This window comes from Schistocerca nitens, chromosome 4, assembly GCF_023898315.1.
Source record: "Schistocerca nitens isolate TAMUIC-IGC-003100 chromosome 4, iqSchNite1.1, whole genome shotgun sequence".
Classification (NCBI taxonomy): Eukaryota; Metazoa; Arthropoda; class Insecta; order Orthoptera; family Acrididae; genus Schistocerca; species Schistocerca nitens.
In genome coordinates, this window is record NC_064617.1 from 360,154,940 (window position 1) to 360,172,865 (window position 17,926).

At 38.2% G+C, this 17,926-nt stretch overlaps 1 protein-coding gene across 1 annotated transcript in view; it reads left to right on the forward strand.

Moving 5' to 3' along the window:
- The window catches only part of LOC126252770 (uncharacterized), a 259,622-nt gene extending 248,309 nt beyond the window's left edge, over window positions 1-11,313 (forward strand). Inside the window, exon 12 of the mRNA XM_049953697.1 lies at window positions 10,263-11,313. Coding sequence (XP_049809654.1) covers window positions 10,263-10,414 — 152 coding nt within the window. The 3' untranslated portion in view covers window positions 10,415-11,313. The remainder of the gene's footprint in view (window positions 1-10,262) is intronic.
- The last annotated feature ends 6,613 nt before the right edge of the window (window positions 11,314-17,926 follow it).

Below are 17,926 nucleotides of genomic sequence, written 5' to 3' on the forward strand. Positions count from 1 at the left end.
CTCCATCAGCGTTCGACAAGGTGTCGACAAGCAATGTTAGTGATGCACATATATCTGCCTTGTAAGCTCTTTATCTTCCTTCCTTTCAGCGCAACATCAAACATATGTTTTACATTCTGCAAGAGCCTATGCATATTTGCGATTCAAGTTACAGGGGCCAAGCTGCAGAGAGCGAAGTGTTCTCGCAAAAACTATGAATTTGCACTCGGACGAGCTGCGTGCAGAAATTCTCTCAATGGTTCAGACGGCATTCAGGGCGTTGTATGTCGTCGAACGTGCCCCTATACATCACAACATTACTTTAGAGACCACTCATTACAGCGTCAGAGTACAAACATTTTCTCCTAGTAGGGTGATCTAGTGACAAGCATTGGCCCATATACATCCGACACTGTTGAAATGGGCATTATTTCAATGCCTGATGCTATTTTCATCTATGTGCTAAGTCTGCCGGCTGCTGTGGTGATCTGCTAAAACTACTGCAAACTGACAATTGGATACATTTCCAACTTACAGGCATGGCCTTTCATTACAGTGTATGACTGTGCCTGAAATAATTGCTCAGTTGAAAATAATGGAGGACCAGGGTAGCAACTTCAATAAACTCAAGTGATAAGTAGACAGACACGAGGGAAAACAACGTAGTTGTATTATTTAATACGGTGGGAACTACACAGCAAGTAAGTCACCGACAAATAACAGTATTGTTCACAGTACAAAACGTACAGCCCGTAACGTTTCATGAGAGTCGTTAATAGAAACTTTTAGTTAAAAATTAGAATAGCGTCAGTCCCTATTACAACTAGGACAGAGAGCGCAATACTTATTGCTTCTGACTATAGCCAGCTACAGACAAGAAAATCATACATTGGAGTGTTTGGGGGAAGAGACGAAACATCGAGGTCATCATCGGTCTCATTGAATTAGGGAAGGACGGGGAAGGAAGTCGGCCATGCCCTTTCAAAGGAACCATCCCGGCACTTGCCTGGAGCGATTTAGGGAAATCATGGAAAACCTAAATCAGGATGGCCGGACGCGGGATTGAACCGTCGTCCTCCCGAATGCGAGTCCAGTGTGCTAACCACTGCGCCACCTCGCTCGGTGAAAATGAGGCTTTGTGCATTTTGACACTAATACACAATCCCAAAGCAGAAATAAAACATTGGAAAGAGCAAGAAGGTGTTGCAAGGGTGAGAACTGTGGAGAACTGAACTCTGTCTGAAAAAAAGTGATACATCCGAAATCTGCATGCTGACAACTTTCTAGTGAGGATGGTGGCAATACCTGTATGAACCCCTCTTCCCCCCCCCCCCCCCCCTCCCTACCCCTGTTAGGAGCCGTTGTACAGGCATTCAGTCTGACCCCACAGTGAATGATAAAGCGGAGGTTTTAACGAAGTAGCTGCATTAAAACTGGGAAATTTTTTCCTCTAATTAGTCAGCATAGTGTGGGTTTTAATTAAGTAGTTAATGGCTAACGCTGTCACACTGAAATTTTATGTACCATGATTCATACAGCTGAGGAATTTATTTATAGTTCTTCTTGCGGCCGGCCGCGGTGGTCTCGCGGTTCTAGGCGCGCAGTCCGGAACCGTGCGACTGCTACGGTCGCAGGTTCGAATCCTGCCTCGGGCATGGCTGTGTGTGATGTCCTTAGGTTAGTTAGGTTTAAGTAGTTCTAAGTTCTAGGGGACTGATGACCACAGCAGTTGAGTCCCATAGTGCTCAGAGCCATTTGAACCATTTTTTTTCTTCTTGCTCTTTCAAGCATAATCATACATAAAATACAACCACACAGTCTTACTAAATCTAAACTAATTATAAGGGGCAATCAGAAACTTTCCGACCAAAGGCTCTACAGCCCAAGAACAGTATTCCAGCCAGGCAAAGACGCTGTTCGCACTGAGGCAATCATACCGCCAAAGCACTCCGCTAGAGAACCCCATTTGGTGAAACATTGTGTCCTGCTGCGTGATGAAGTCTGTAACTGCCTGCTGCACATCCTCATATGTCAGGAACTGCGGGCACTTCAAGGCCTTTTTTTAAAGGACCGAAGGTGTGATAATCACATGGTGAGAGATAAAAACTATAGGGCGAGAGCCCGCTAGTCTCCCAGTTGAGTTGGTGTAACTTCTACGTTATGACATTGGCAATATGGGGACATGCGTTATTATCAGGCGGCAACACCCCGTGGTGCAGTCCGCCTCCGTAGCGTAGCGGTAGCGTTAGCGCCGACCACGCAGGGAGCCCGGGTTCGATTCCCAGCAGGGGACTGGGTGTTGTGTGTCTTTCATCATCATTGACTCGCAACTCGGCGATGTGGCGTCACCTAAAAAGGACTTCCAATTCGGAGGCCGAACTCCCACGAATGGGGCCTCCCGGCCAACAATTCCATACGATCATTTCATTTCACCTCCTGGTGCACTTTCCACAATCGTGTTTTTCGACAGACATACTGCCACATACACGTTCTTCATTCTCTGATGGACGTCTACTGACGTTTTTCCTTCGGCACCCATAAAAAGAATAACAGTACGCTGGTCCTATTTGCACACATTTGGTAATAACATCGCGATAGTTCACACCACTGCATTTACTACATGCACATCAGAAAGATACGAACGACACACTAATCGCTCGTTATATGTCGCTGTTTATACACCTGCATCAGAGATATGATACGTTCCATATACACTGCAGCGACATCCTCAACCAGATACTTTTTGATCTCTCCTTATAGTATAACGCCAACGGCCTTGCCGCAGTGGTAACATGGGTTCCCATCATATCGTCGATGTTAAGCATTGTCGTATTTGGCTAGCACCTGGATAGTTGGCTTTCTGGGTCTGGCAAACCCTGTTGGCAAGCAGGGTGCACTCAACCCATGTGAGGTCAATTGAGGAACTACTTGATTGAGAACTAGCGGCTCTGGTCACGAAAACTGACAACAGTCGGGAGAGTGCGTTGACCACACACCCCTCCATATCAACATCCAGTGGCGCCTATTGGTTGATGATGACGCAGCCTTGCGAGGCTGGTTCAGACAGAGTTTAGATTTTTATAGTGCACCCAAAATTACACTATATGGCTACCTTTCTTTGATTATTACTGATTAAATGATATGATTATTTAGGACAAACCCTCAGTATAACTCTGTAACGTCACTGGACGAAGTTTCCAGAAAAGATTCCTATCCTCACCTCACTCCTGAACTCATCTTTCACAATCCCTCAAATCGTGTCGGTATCATTTTGCCGCACCCGTTATATGTATTGAGTATCTGAGGGTTGCGCAACAGGTACTGTAGAAATACTTGTCCGGAACCACTTGCATAGTGTAATGGTCCACCTGGTCGTCGTTGATATCGCTAATTGCTGTAAACGCACTATTTCACTCCAATTTACGGAGCTTGTTAGCACTTGATGTTAGGTTGGCGCCATTACAATGCATTGTATTGTAGTAATCGCTGCTGCTTGCTGGATCGCTGCTGTGTCTCGATGCTGATGCTGGCTCTAAATCTGGTTGTCTAGGGTTAAAAAACATGAGGTCCCGTGTTTTTCATGTGCTTTTGATGATAAAGAACGAGCGAAACCAACACGTATGTAAACATCAAATATTTATTACTTTAGTGGCCATATTAATTCCACTGTCCACCAAAGACCATAACACAACACAAAGTAGTACTTCCTTTACATGTTCTTTGCCTTGTTTTGCCAAACAATAACACAGAAACACACTTCACCAAAGTGACATTCCGACTGCCCCGACTGCCTCCGACTGGTCTCTCGACCCTTCTAGCTGCTTGTATTTATAACATTGTCAAAGAACTACTAAAAAGAGATACAGTTTATGAGTCACATGTACATCTGTTATCATAATTTGTGCAGAAAAGTTATTAATTTGCATCGAGTGACATAATTTAACATGTTATTAAAATGACAGACAGATTTGTTGACTTGACAGAATAATTCTTTGTTACAAAAAGGTCGTTTTTTAGAAGTTTGTCAATTGACTTCTCTAATTTGCATAAATAAGTAAGTAACATGAATTATGAAGAATTACATAGGTTTTCGTCTAAAATAGGATTGATTACGTGAATACTGAGTGAAAACGCTCCTAGTGAACAAATAGGTTTCACTGGGCGATTTTTATTTAAGGAGATCCAAAATACGTAAGTTGGCCACTATTTCTCGTACTTCATATTAATTATTTAAGATGAACTTAGTGTTTTTACATGATGACATTTGCTGTATCAGTGATCAAGTGATATTAACTTTTGTGTGGGTTAGTTATTCAGTATAATTTAATGGGTTGACTGTTTATGGAGACATGTTGTGCAATCATTGTTAACATACACAATAACTTTTCTATAATCATAAATACTCGTTAAACTGGTTGAATTTGGAAGGGATCGCATACTTCATTAAAGTAAAGCCTTTAATATGTTCCGTTACAATACCCCCCTCGGGTAATATCATTTACAGAATGTTAATGATATTAGCCGACTAGGACAAATGTGTCAATTACTATGCATAATGTGTATGTATACAACAACCGTTACACCATTTCAAAATGACTTTTTCCTGAAAATATTTTAGTTGTGTTGTTTGAAATGCACTTTGTGTTATGTCAATCAGTATGACAGCATAATAAAATTATTTAATAATATATGAAAGTAAAAAAATTGTTGCTTTGCTCCCAGTGAGCCACATGGAAAATGATCAAAAACAGACACAAATATATCACATGCGATTTTAAGATATATAAAAAATAAATATGTAAATTATTTCAAAGTCAGCTCTCATTGCGTCACAGATTAGTCAAGATAATAGAAGGAACATAAATATATTACATAGATGGACAGGTCAGATGTCCATAGGAAAATATTCCACCTGTCTGCTCTTTTTGAGCCACATAAAGAAAATGAAAACAAAGAACATAATTATAAGTATGGACATGATATATAAACACAAACACTAGAGAAGTCACATGTATGAATATAATATGCATTTAAAAAAAAGAAAATGAAATATTTTAAAAAACTTGTCTCCCATTGAGACACATAGTCAAGATAGTACAAGAACATATGAATACCAAAATTGGACACTTAAATTGGTCACAACATAACACAAACATCAAACTTGGTGAACATCTGATTAGCTGTAGAAAATTGTCCACAAATCTTATGCCTAAGAAAACAATAGTAACACAATGATGGGTCTTGCACAACAATTTTTTCATTGTCTTTTATATTTGGTGCAAGTATGTCCCATATTCAACAATACAAAAAGAAAGTAATAAATGTTGGTCACCTTCTTGCCCATTGCAGGTAAAGAAGATATCACAATATTTAATATTCAATAGTGACAATAAAAATATAAAAACATTGTCTCAGACATCTGGAACTTTTCCAGGGTCTGTAGTGGTAGTTGCTATTTGACACACCCAGTAAAAATCTTTGCTGATCACATGCTTTATGGAAAATGGGTAAGTAACTGTATTCAAACAGGGAAATGTGCTTAATCATGTTTATATGATTTCAATTCGGTGATGTTTCTTAATCCAAATAACCTTCTTGATCTGGGAAAGATCAGTCTATACGCATTAGGATGTGGGCTTTCTTTTATTTCAAATGGACAAATGTCAATGTTTACTTTAACATATAGATAACCTAGCTCAACATCTTTGTCTACTTCAGTGTTTTCAAACAATAGATCATATTCAATTTCTTTAGTTCCTAAGTCTAATGTCTCTTTCCTACACTTAGACACATCCCTCTCTGTTTGCAAAGCATTGACATTTAAACATAAACCTTTGTTTTCATCTGTTCCTCTTAACACTGTGTTGCCACTCAACAAATTATTGTTTTCACCCCATTTTTTATAAAGTCCACTACGGATTCTTATCCACCATATAGGATACAAGGTTGCACTTACCTTTGCTAATTCTTTCCAAAAGGCATCTTTGTTTATACAGTTTCCATAGTTGTTCCACAAAACTTCTAAAAACTTTTCCCCTTTTCCTTGAAAACACACATTTACATTCCATCCCTTTATATTTTCTTTAATATTATTATTATTACCATTCTCATAGATTAGTGTTTCATAGTTCCCAATAGGCAATAGCTTGTCCTCAGATACACATTCCCTAGTCTGCATTTCACTTAAATTAACCTCATTATTACCCATGTTTGTCACATCACTTACCTTTATCTCATCATCACTTTTCAATTCTACAAATACTTTTATTTCTTCCTTCACACTCTCATCAATAACATCACTTGATTTAGGATCATTATTTAAATGTCCCTCTATTACTTCTTCCTCCTCCTCCACAACAACCCCATCTTCAGTTTCCCCCCTATGTATCTGAATCTCAGCAATTGAGTCTTTGGCTCCATTAAACACATCGTCATCCCCCTTCTTATCAAATAAACCCCCCAAAATAGATTCTACTTGTGGTGTGTCTGACTTGTTATTCACACCAGTATCCTTTTCAGCCCAACTATGGAACTCTGCAATACCTTCAACTTCTGCACTTTCACTAACTACCTGTGCTTGAACACAGTTTTTATTAACTGTATCACTTTTACTCATAGTATCCCAAAACCTTTTATTAAATTCTAATTTATTCATTCTAACAACATCAGTATTTTCATGGTATTTACTCTTTATATTGTATCCTCTCCTTTTCCAGGTTCGGTTATGTGTTGTCCTGTCATAATATTGTCTAGCCCCAAAACTACGGACATCTAGTGGGACTGTCCACCGTTTCCCGGCTGGTTCCCTCGGTCTGTCTGCTTGTAGTTACCATTTTGTTCACTAGTTTCAAGAAACCCCCTTCTCTCTTGTTCTCTTCCCCAATACCTATTTCTATCATTCCTGTTATCTCTCCTCCATCCTCCCTCCTGTGTATTGTTTCTGAAATTATGTTCATATCTCCTATCTCCCCTATTTGGAGCATTATTTCCAGAATTTTCAAAGTCTCTCCTCCCATAATAATCTCTATTTACATTCCTGTTCCACCCCCCATACTGGTTGTTGCCAGAGCCAAAACTTTGGTTATTTTCTCTTTCCAAGGCCCTATCTAATCTATCTACAAATTTCAGGAACTCTTCCATTGAATCGTCTGGTCCATGGACCAATTCCCACTGCAGTCTCTCTGGTAATCTTCTTTTTAAAACATCAATTTGTGTCATAATATCAAAAGAACTATTTAAGTGAGCAAGTTTTTTCAATTGATCTCTGCAAAATTTTTGCATTCCCCCAACTTTCCCTCTATACACTGGTCCATTTAGAAATTCTGACTTTAATCTGGCTTGTATGGACTGTGACCAAAATTTACAAATAAATTTGGATTCAAACTCTTCAAACGTATTCCAAGAATCATTATTCTCATTTGCCCAGGATAGGGCCTCCCCTTCTAGAAACCGTTTTACTAACTTAATTTTTATGTTGTCTGACATTCCTACAACAAACATATCCTTACATTGGTGAATAAAGTCAATAGGGTGCAGATTTTCACCAGGAAAGCATTTCACTTGGATGTGCCCATACAGTGTATTTTGATTGTAAAACATTTGTTTTGACATTAATGCATCTTCCAATTGTGTATATTTAGTGTGTATATTTTCTACTTTTGTATCTACATTAGTGGTGTACAGGTTGTATTCTTGTTTAAGGTTTTCTGATGTTTTGTCTATTCTCTGATCTAATCTTTCAACTTCAGTATCTACTCTGTTGTAGATGACAGCAATGCTGTCTGTGTTAGCTTGTATGTTTTCATTTAAACTTTCAACTTTAACTTGAAATTCTTTTCTGAAGTGTATCAACTGTTCTCTAGTGTCCTTACTGATGGTAGTTTTAATTTCCTCACACTTCTCATTGAGATGAGTACTTAATAGTTTAAAATCCGAACTTAATTTATCCAGTCTATCTGTGTTTTCTTCACTTGATTGTTTAAGTTGCAAGCTTATTTGAGTTGCAAACCCTGCTAGCCACTCTGTTAAGTTTAATTGTTCACCATCCCCTGGTTCAATTTTTACATTTCCTACGATCTCATCACTCTCAGGTAGAGACATGTTCACTATTAATTATTTTAAATGACAACAACAAAATACCTTGCTTTATGCTATGATGTCGTGATCGGTGTTCTTGTTGGCTTTCTTCACTTCTATTCAGTTTTATCGAAGCAGAAGTCTTAATTGATGAATTCCATTGACATAATCCAGACGTTAATCTTGATGATAGTTTTTCGTAGTCGCACAAACACAATTTATTTATTTATTTTTGACATATTTTCACTGTTGACACACTGCACAAATAAACTTTTTTGGAATGCTAAGCACTTACGAAATTTATCGCTGCACTATTATCATCGATGCACTTAAAGATCCCGGCTGAGCCCCCACTTTTGTAATGGTCCACCTGGTCGTCGTTGATATCGCTAATTGCTGTAAACGCACTATTTCACTCCAATTTACGGAGCTTGTTAGCACTTGATGTTAGGTTGGCGCCATTACAATGCATTGTATTGTAGTAATCGCTGCTGCTTGCTGGATCGCTGCTGTGTCTCGATGCTGATGCTGGCTCTAAATTTGGTTGTCTAGGGTAAACACATGAGGTTCCGTGTTTTTCATGTGCTTTTGATGATAAAGAACGAGCGAAACCAACACGTATGTAAACATCAAATATTTATTACTTTAGTGGCCATATTAATTCCACTGTCCACCAAAGACCATAACACAACACAAAGTAGTACTTCCTTTACATGTTCTTTTCATTGTTTTGCCAAACAATAACACAGAAACACACTTCACCAAAGTGACATTCCGACTGCCCCGACTGCCTCCGACTGGTCTCTCGACCCTTCTAGCTGCTTGTATTTATAACATTGTCAAAGAACTACTAAAAAGAGATACAGTTTATGAGTCACATGTACATCTGTTATCATAATTTGTGCAGAAAAGTTATTAATTTGCATCGAGTGACATAATTTAACATGTTATTAAAATGACAGACAGATTTGTTGACTTGACAGAATAATTCTTTGTTACAAAAAGGTCGTTTTTTAGAAGTTTGTCAATTGACTTCTCTAATTTGCATAAATAAGTAAGTAACATGAATTATGAAGAATTACATAGGTTTTCGTCTAAAATAGGATTGATTACGTGAATACTGAGTGAAAACGCTCCTAGTGAACAAATAGGTTTCACTGGGCGATTTTTATTTAAGGAGATCCAAAATACGTAAGTTGGCCACTATTTCTCGTACTTCATATTAATTATTTAAGATGAACTTAGTGTTTTTACATGATGACATTTGCTGTATCAGTGATCAAGTGATATTAACTTTTGTGTGGGTTAGTTATTCAGTATAATTTAATGGGTTGACTGTTTATGGAGACATGTTGTGCAATCATTGTTAACATACACAATAACTTTTCTATAATCATAAATACTCGTTAAACTGGTTGAATTTGGAAGGGATCGCATACTTCATTAAAGTAAAGCCTTTAATATGTTCCGTTACAATAGGCAGACAAATAAAACGAAAAATTCAAAGCAAAATGATAGGAGAACACAGTGGAATGGAAGATGTAATTATGACCGCAAGTCAAATGAAGATGGGTAAGGCACACAGCTACACGAACGGGTGTTACGCAGACCAAGTAAGTTTTTGGTAGAGTTCAAAATATAAGAAAAGGCTGATCCAGTGGAAAGAGGATATATGACATCAGAAAACATCAGGAGTAATATGGATGCAGAGGCTGTAATGCATAAAAATGTCGACACCAGTATTTATTTAGCAGTGTCTATCAAATGGTCAGTATCTAAACATCTTCAGTAGTTTGTCTGAATACCTTTGGTGCATGATTACCCCTTTCGTCAACTTCAGTGCAATCTCCATATCATTTGACACTGCTCTTGTTGCTTAATGTAATTTACTATGTATCCCTGGTATTAAATTGGATACATCCAAACTCTTGTTACTTTTGAATCAATCTTTCACTGTGCAGCCGATTTGGTGATAGTTGGAAACTTCTTGTCAGATTAAAACTGTGTCGCAGACGTGAATCCGATCCCAAAACGTTATCTTTCACGGGCGGTGCTCTTACTTAGTGAGTTCTCTGAGAAAGACTTCTGTCTGTCCCCCTCTCCTACCTCCTAAACTTGACACAAGCTCTTCTACGCACCTTGCTAGCCCAGTACGTCTTTCTTTCAGAAGGATACAAAAATTATTTCACACTTTTTTCTGTTCACAGGGCTCATTCGTGACGTTACGGATAGTTACCCCATATGTATCCACGCTCTGAATGTCCAAATGATGCTCTGCGTAATACCGTGGACGCTGGAACTGATAATAACTGCACTGAGGAAGAAGAAACCTGTCGCAGAAGAAGAGACAAAGAGCTGACTTGTTTTCCAAAGGCGATAAGAAATACAGACATCTGCCTGCATCCAAGACAGTGCACAGAAACAAAAACAGGTCTGCTGTTCCACAGACAAGACTTTAGCCTGTGTCTGTATTGCCACAATGTATGGCATATAATTAGACTGAGGGTCTCTTTACGTTGAGGATCCATGTTTTAAAGTTTATTTTCACAACAGAATAGACTGAAATAAGTATTGTAGTCACTAAAGAATTTGATTTATAGTAGAGAAGTATGAAAGCGCCATTTGAAAATTTATTTCAAGCAGCTACAAGACTGCCATAATTAATCTATTTGTAGCTCCTAAAGAGATTCAATGGCGTACTCGTTTGAGTTCCGCACACGAATTATTTGTTGTGTACGTATATTACCATTTTTAGTACAAAGAACTCTATCTTGTGCTTAATAAACTAGAATTTTTATAACAGTGTGTCTAAGAATAGGGTGCTCAACGTTCTGAGCCGCAATTGTCAGTAGAGGCTTGCAGCATTACTGAAAGAAATAAATGTGCCATAATAGCCCTTATAGGGTACTAACCATATAATATATTAGTTGTAGCTTGGAAGAACTTTTCGTAGTATGACTAACTAGTGCGTGATATGTTTCAGTGCAGTAGTTACCTTAACTGGCTACAAACAGACGAGTGAACCCAACACCTTTCACTATCTTTAATTATGTGGCGTACTTCTGTTACTCATACTGCTGAAGATCAAGTGTCACTGAAGAATAGAATTCCATGTACATAAATGTTTTTTTTAATAATATACCATATACTAACACCAGAGTCACTTTGGTGGTTCAAGTATCCTATAGACTTACTCACAAATTGTATAAACAGTCCAAACTGATAAGCTGTTTAGAATTTAGTTATTTTGAACGCCGTATGTGCATTTTTTCATACAAATGTAACTGAATTTTGAAACTGTTATATTTATTTGACTGAAAAGTTTTTAATTAAACTATTATCTCAAACAAATTTTATCATTTACTTCTACTAACAAAAATTAAGATAGCAACCTGTCCTCTGGAAAAATGTTCACTATTAAGGGAACTTTTTAAAATTTATCGACACGTAAATTAGACACTTCAAATCAACACATCAGACGAGAACATCATCTGCACGATCATGTGGCCAAATATCTCACACTCTTAACAACTTCCTCATTTTGCTCACATCAACGACCAGTCACAAATATGAAAACATTGTCTCCTGATCACCAAATTGGTTTCTAAGCATCCATTAGAAGTGTATAACTATATCATCAAATAAAGGAAATATTACAATTTGTCTACATTTCATACATATCTTTTATCCTATTTTGTGACAAATATTCTCCAATAAAAGAGTATTTTGCCGTTAGAAGATTTAATGAAATGTGTAACAGTTCATAAGTTTTATGGAAATAATCTAAATATCTTTCTACATCTACATCTACATCTACATGTATACAGTGTACATCACAATGTACCAGTTATTAGGCTTTCTTCCTGTTCCATTCACATATGGAGCAGAGGAAGAATGATTGTTTGAATGTCCCTGTGCATGCAGTAATTATTCTAATCTTATCCTCAGGATCGATGTGTGAGTCATACTTGGGGGTTGTAGTAGTTATCATTCAAAGGTGGTTCTAGATTAGATCAGATTCAGTTTTTGTTCCATAGACCCAAATAATGAGATGATTCTCGTGGGTGTAGAACATGTCAGAAAGTATAACGTAAAAACATAAATCATTTAAATATAATACTTACTACCCTGGGATTGTAGAAATAGGTGAATACAACGCAGTAAACTGGAACAGCTAACATTTACAGAATTAACACATTGTCAGAATGAGACATTGTTATGCACTACTAATAAATTTATCATAGACAAAATACCTAATCTTGACTGTTGTGACCAAGTGCTGTCAAAACTGAAATCTAACAGACATTTTTTACTTAAGCTGGCGTAACGGTCTCTGTTAAGATACTCATCTATAGAGTAGAAGGAGTGGCCTATCAAAATGTCTTTCAGACTCTGTTTAAACCGTGCTTTATCTGAAACCAAGTTTTTAATGGTTGCTGGCAGTTTATTGAAAATGTGTGTTCCTGATTATTGGACCACTTTTTGGACCAAGGTAAGTGATTTTAGGTCTTTCTGTAGATAGTTCTGATTCCTAATATTGATAATATGTATTGAGTTATTGGTTGGAAATAGAGATGTGTTACTTGCAACAAATTTCATTAAGCAATAAATATACTGAGAAGCAGTGTTTCTTGAACTGGTTTCTATATGATGTCCTAGAATTTGCACGACAAATGATTCTTATCACACGCTTTTGTGCCCTAAAAACTTTTGCTCAATTTGATGAGTTGTCCTAGAATATGATCCCATATGACATACACCCAAAATCTGTTGCCCAGTATCTGTCTAGCAGTGTAGATCGGCGTGCAGTGATATACGTCGTTTCTGTTTGTGGGATCTTAGTTGCCAGTGTCAGTGAGTTAACTTTGTATACTTAATGATGTACTTTGATGTCTGGAAGTGATGGATAATCGTCTACCATTGCAAGACAATATGCAGAATACGAAGAAGAGGAGGTATTTGGGGAGTAACGAGCGTTCGATCGTCTCTAATGTTTTTACAGCTAAGGTGACCATATTTTCTAGACTCAAATTCGGGACATTAACATATTTCATAGGCCCAAATCCGGGACACATTAAAAATTTTGCAAAATAGGCTATATTTATTTATTTATTTATTATATGAGAAGAAGGTTTCAATTAAATGTAATAAATACAAAATATCAATTAAATTAGTTACAAAGAAAAGCAAATTTACATTTTATTAATACCTTCTAAGATGAATGAGTGTGATTAGGGCAACTGTATTTATCAGTGCTGTGAATTTTGTTTACCAAGTCTGTATCGTTCAACAACATATGAAAAAGCTCGACACAAGTTTCATCATAATTTAATCTACTTACTAACATTTCTTTCATGGTTTCTACAGCCAACTGTGTTTTGTCATTTGTCCATATATTGTTCATGTGGGAAAATACCCTTTCAGTAGCAGCACTAGTGCCAGGAAGGCAGAAAAGAAACTCCACTAGCTTGAGTACATTTGAGAATGGCGCATGATTCTGGCTGAAATGATAAATCATCTCAACCCATCTTTGACCTGGAACAGTGTTGTTAGCAGCCCATTCAATGATTTTTCTCAGTGGTTACAAACTGTTTGACACTGACATACTCATCATACATTACATTTTCTGCAAACTGAACATATGGCACAGTTTTGCTAACTAGAGAAGAAGTTCTTTCAATGTCATCCCATACAGGTATCTGATTCAAGGTAACCCAATTGTAGCAGTCCAAGTTCTGGAAACTTATTTCAGTCCACTTTTTAAAATAGGATAGAGCAGTTTCATAGAAAAATAATAGAGCACCATGAAAACTGTTTACCTCTGCTGGAAGCAGACCTACCACTGCTTCAAGAGTTTCAAGAATTGTTTTAACTCTTGAGGGAAGAAACTGGTCTTCAATTTTGGACTGCAATGTAGTTTTCAACTTACTAATACAATCAGCCACTTCAAATATAGTGACTGTCTGTCCTTCAACTTTTTTAACTGCTTCATGAAATGATGAAGCCTGACTGTGAACAAAGTATAGCCATACTTCAAAGGGTTTTGAAAAGAAGTTTTGAAGTAACAGTGGACACTTTTTTCTGATTGGAAGCATGATTTTAGTGGTTTAAACGTTTTGATGACTCGCTCAACAGCAGACAACAGTGCTAACCATCTTGTTTGAGCATAACCCAAAATCATTGCAAAATCTGTTTCAACAAAGCTGCAAAGGTCCTTCAGAGTTTCAACTCTCACAGTGTATGATTTGAAATACAGAAATATTTTGGAAACTACCATTTCTATATCTACAGGCAAAATATCAGTAGCTGCTCGAACGGTATTATGCAGTATATGAGCAGCATAACCAACCCCTATTAGTCTGTGACCGAGTTCCACTTGTAGTTTAGTAAAAACATTATTCTGACCTTTTCTTTCAGCACCTCCAAAATTGCAATTAGTGTTATCAGCACACAGTCCAACAACTTTTTCTTCTAGGCTGTTTTTTCTGAGGCAGTTTGTTAAACAGCCACTCCCAATAGTAGATGTTTCCCCAGGCAACGATTTTAATTGTAATAATCTTACTTTTACATCAGTTTTGTAATCAAAATATCTGACGAGGATAGGAAAGACCTTAATCTATTTGTGGTTAGATGCATCCGTCAGAAGTGAAATAAATGTCACTTTTTCTAAATCACGTCGCAACATATCTAATGCATGAGGAGCTAACACATTCACAATTATTGCCCTCTGTTTTTGTACGTGCACAAGCAAATTTAGGCTCTAATGTCGCTTGAAGAAGCTTCGATGTACAGTCCATAGATCTGAAACTATGCTTGTGCTGAATTGTATGATACGCAAAAACACCCTCAGTTGCAACTAACCTCTCCTCCTGACGACAAAGTTCCTCTGATGTAAAAAATGACTTTAATGTTGCACTAGACGCTGCTTCAGAGACTGCTCTTTTATGTTTGTCACTTTTTAAATGTAGTTGTATATCACCACGTCCACTGTGACTTAGTGAGAAACTAGAAGCACATGTGTTGCACCTCACTTTTCCTTTTCAGTCCGAAGAACTAATGTCACTGGTGAATGGAAACGCATTGTGGAACACCAACGGCATACTCGCCTTCTCCAACCCACCAAGTCCGCAATCGCCGAACATTGTATTTCCACAGACCATTCCATGAATTACAACGACACAAAAATTTTGGCCCATACATCAAACTTTTGGAGCTCGATTATCAATGAAGCTGTGGAAATAAGATTGTCTGACAACGAGACTCTCATCAATCGAGATAGCGGTTATCAGCTGAACTCTGCTTGGAATCCTGTTATAGAGAAACTTCGTAGTCGACGTAGTTATCTGCATAAAGATGGAAATCGACCTGACACCGATACGCCAGGCTTTCACAGTGGAGGGCGCGAGGCGCAGCGCACGGAGCCGTTATGAACGCGCACGCTGAGTTGCGCATGCGCAGTGTCACCTCAGAAGGCTTTAAATAGCGGAGCTCAGCGCGTAGTCGCCAGTACTACTACAGTGGCATTCACGTGAAGATGGCCAGAAGACTCTGCGCCGAAATATCGTGGCAGGAAGTTACTGATATCCGGCAGTTCTCCCGTGTTTTTATGGAACAATGGAAATTCTTTCTGCAATTGTGCATTGAAGGAGCACTTGCCCTTCTTTGAACTCATTCTTGCGAAGAAGTATTGTTATTGTTGTTGACGAGGAAAAACAACTAAACTTATCAAACGTAATATACCATAACACGACGTAACACAAAATTCAATCTGATATAATATGGCGCACACAGATGACAAATGGTAGTATTCTAGAGACCAGCATACACTGCTTTGGCGACGCCAAAGTCAACGAGAGCGTATATTACTGCTCGTCTGTTCGAGTTTCTTTGCATTTCGTCTGCATGTTTGCCATAAAACCTCCTCTGCCTCTTCCATGGCTATCAGAAAATATGCAGATTTCTTCCTTCTTCTGTTCGAGTTACAGTTAGAACCGTTTCGACCGCGCGAATGCATTCGAGTGCGACTTTTTCCCAGTTGCCGTGGTCTCTGACTGCCCATTAGCTGTTCGAGCTGCGTTGAAAAAATTCGGGACAGACACACAAAAATCGGGACAGTCCCGAAAAAAAAGAAAAACACGGGACGGATGGTCACCTTATTACAGCGTGTATTAAAGAGGCGACCCAAAAAGAACTGTTGGCTAATATTACCAGTCCCAATCAAAGGTCTGCAACTTATGCAAACGTCAGCCTCACCTAATAGGACGCGTAAGTAAGGAATGGAAAAGTAAGCCGCATGGTTTACTGGAATCGCCACGAAGGAAAACTAATAATTTTGGGAGAAAACCCATCGTTATAGACAGTTTCAAAATAACGTAAGACCTATGATGCTTATGGAACACTAAATCTCTATCTCGGTCACTATTCACTTGATTCTAAGACATATTGCTTAAAAGATGTGCGCAGTAGCTATTGTAAATACTATTGAAATTTCTTTGGAAACATGTACACCGGCCGGCCGGGGTGGCCGTTCGGTTCTAGGCGCTTCAGTCTGGAACCGCGTGACCCCTACGGTCGCAGGTTCGAATCCTGCCTCGGGCATGGATGTGTGTGGTGTTCTTATGTTAGTTAGGTTTAAGTAGTTCTAAGTTCTAGGGGACTGATGACGACAGATGTTAAGTCCCATAGTGCTCAAAGCCATTTGAACCATGTACACCGATTCTGGACTTCTAAGCACAAAGCTTGACATACGAGGTGCGTTCACATATTAATTTTTGGTAAGAACTTTATTTGTTGATCTACAGCAATGTTATCCTCTTCAAAATATTCTCCATTACATACTATACACTTATGCCAGTGCTTTCTCCAATTCCAGAAACACTTCAGGAACTGTTGCTTCGGGATAGTTTATAGGTCTCTTAACTGTGCATTTTTAATCTCATCCATGCTTGTAAAACCGTTGTCCTTTAAGGCCTGCTTTGAAATTATTATTCCACTTGTCTGCCCTTGGTTTACTCATGACAGGCTCACCAAAAGCAATACTTACCATTTCAAAAAATTTCATACACTTTATTCCATTCTTATAACAAAATTTAATACAGATTCTCTAATTTATTTTTATACAAAACACATGTAACCTTTCTGACAGCTGACAACACAGTAAACACCCAATATCCATAACACTGAACACTCACTTTTGAGGCATGTTTACGAAGACAGTGACAAAAAAGTAGTGCAACTCGGACTAATACAATACACAAAATTATAAATTTCTGCTTACTTTTTAAACACTCTTCGTGTTGCAAGAATTGTTAAGTTTCAATGCAGTCCTTCAAAGAAAGCTTCTACGTTTTAGTAGAAACACAAAATAAGAACAAACCTTAAATTCTACAGACTGATTGCATTATATGGGGTTCGTTTTACGAATAGCAATAGAGGAACATACATTCATATGAACAGGCATTTGGCTCTATGTTTGTAGTAGAATCCTGACTTCCGTTCTTATGTTAATACTATTTACTCTATAATGTTGTGTTTCGGAAGAAGCTATCGTTTTTTGTATTCCTTATGGTCTGAATGCAGTTGTCTAAAAATGAACGCAGCCAAGACGTATCTGTACACGGCTTCGCCACAGATTTGAAGCGCGCGCCGCGGCAGGGCCAGTACTACGTTGTGAAACAGCCTGTAGAAGCGCCTCGTGACGTAGCCGGGTTGTTCAGAGTGAGGACTCGCTCGCACGCTCTTCAGTTTACCGACAGACTATAATCCCGCGCGGCAACCAACTGTTCCTTTAAACTTGAGCCATAGTTCCGCTACATGCTCCTGCCCTATGCTGGAAGTTTCAAGTCCTTCTTTGAGATATGACACTTCAGAT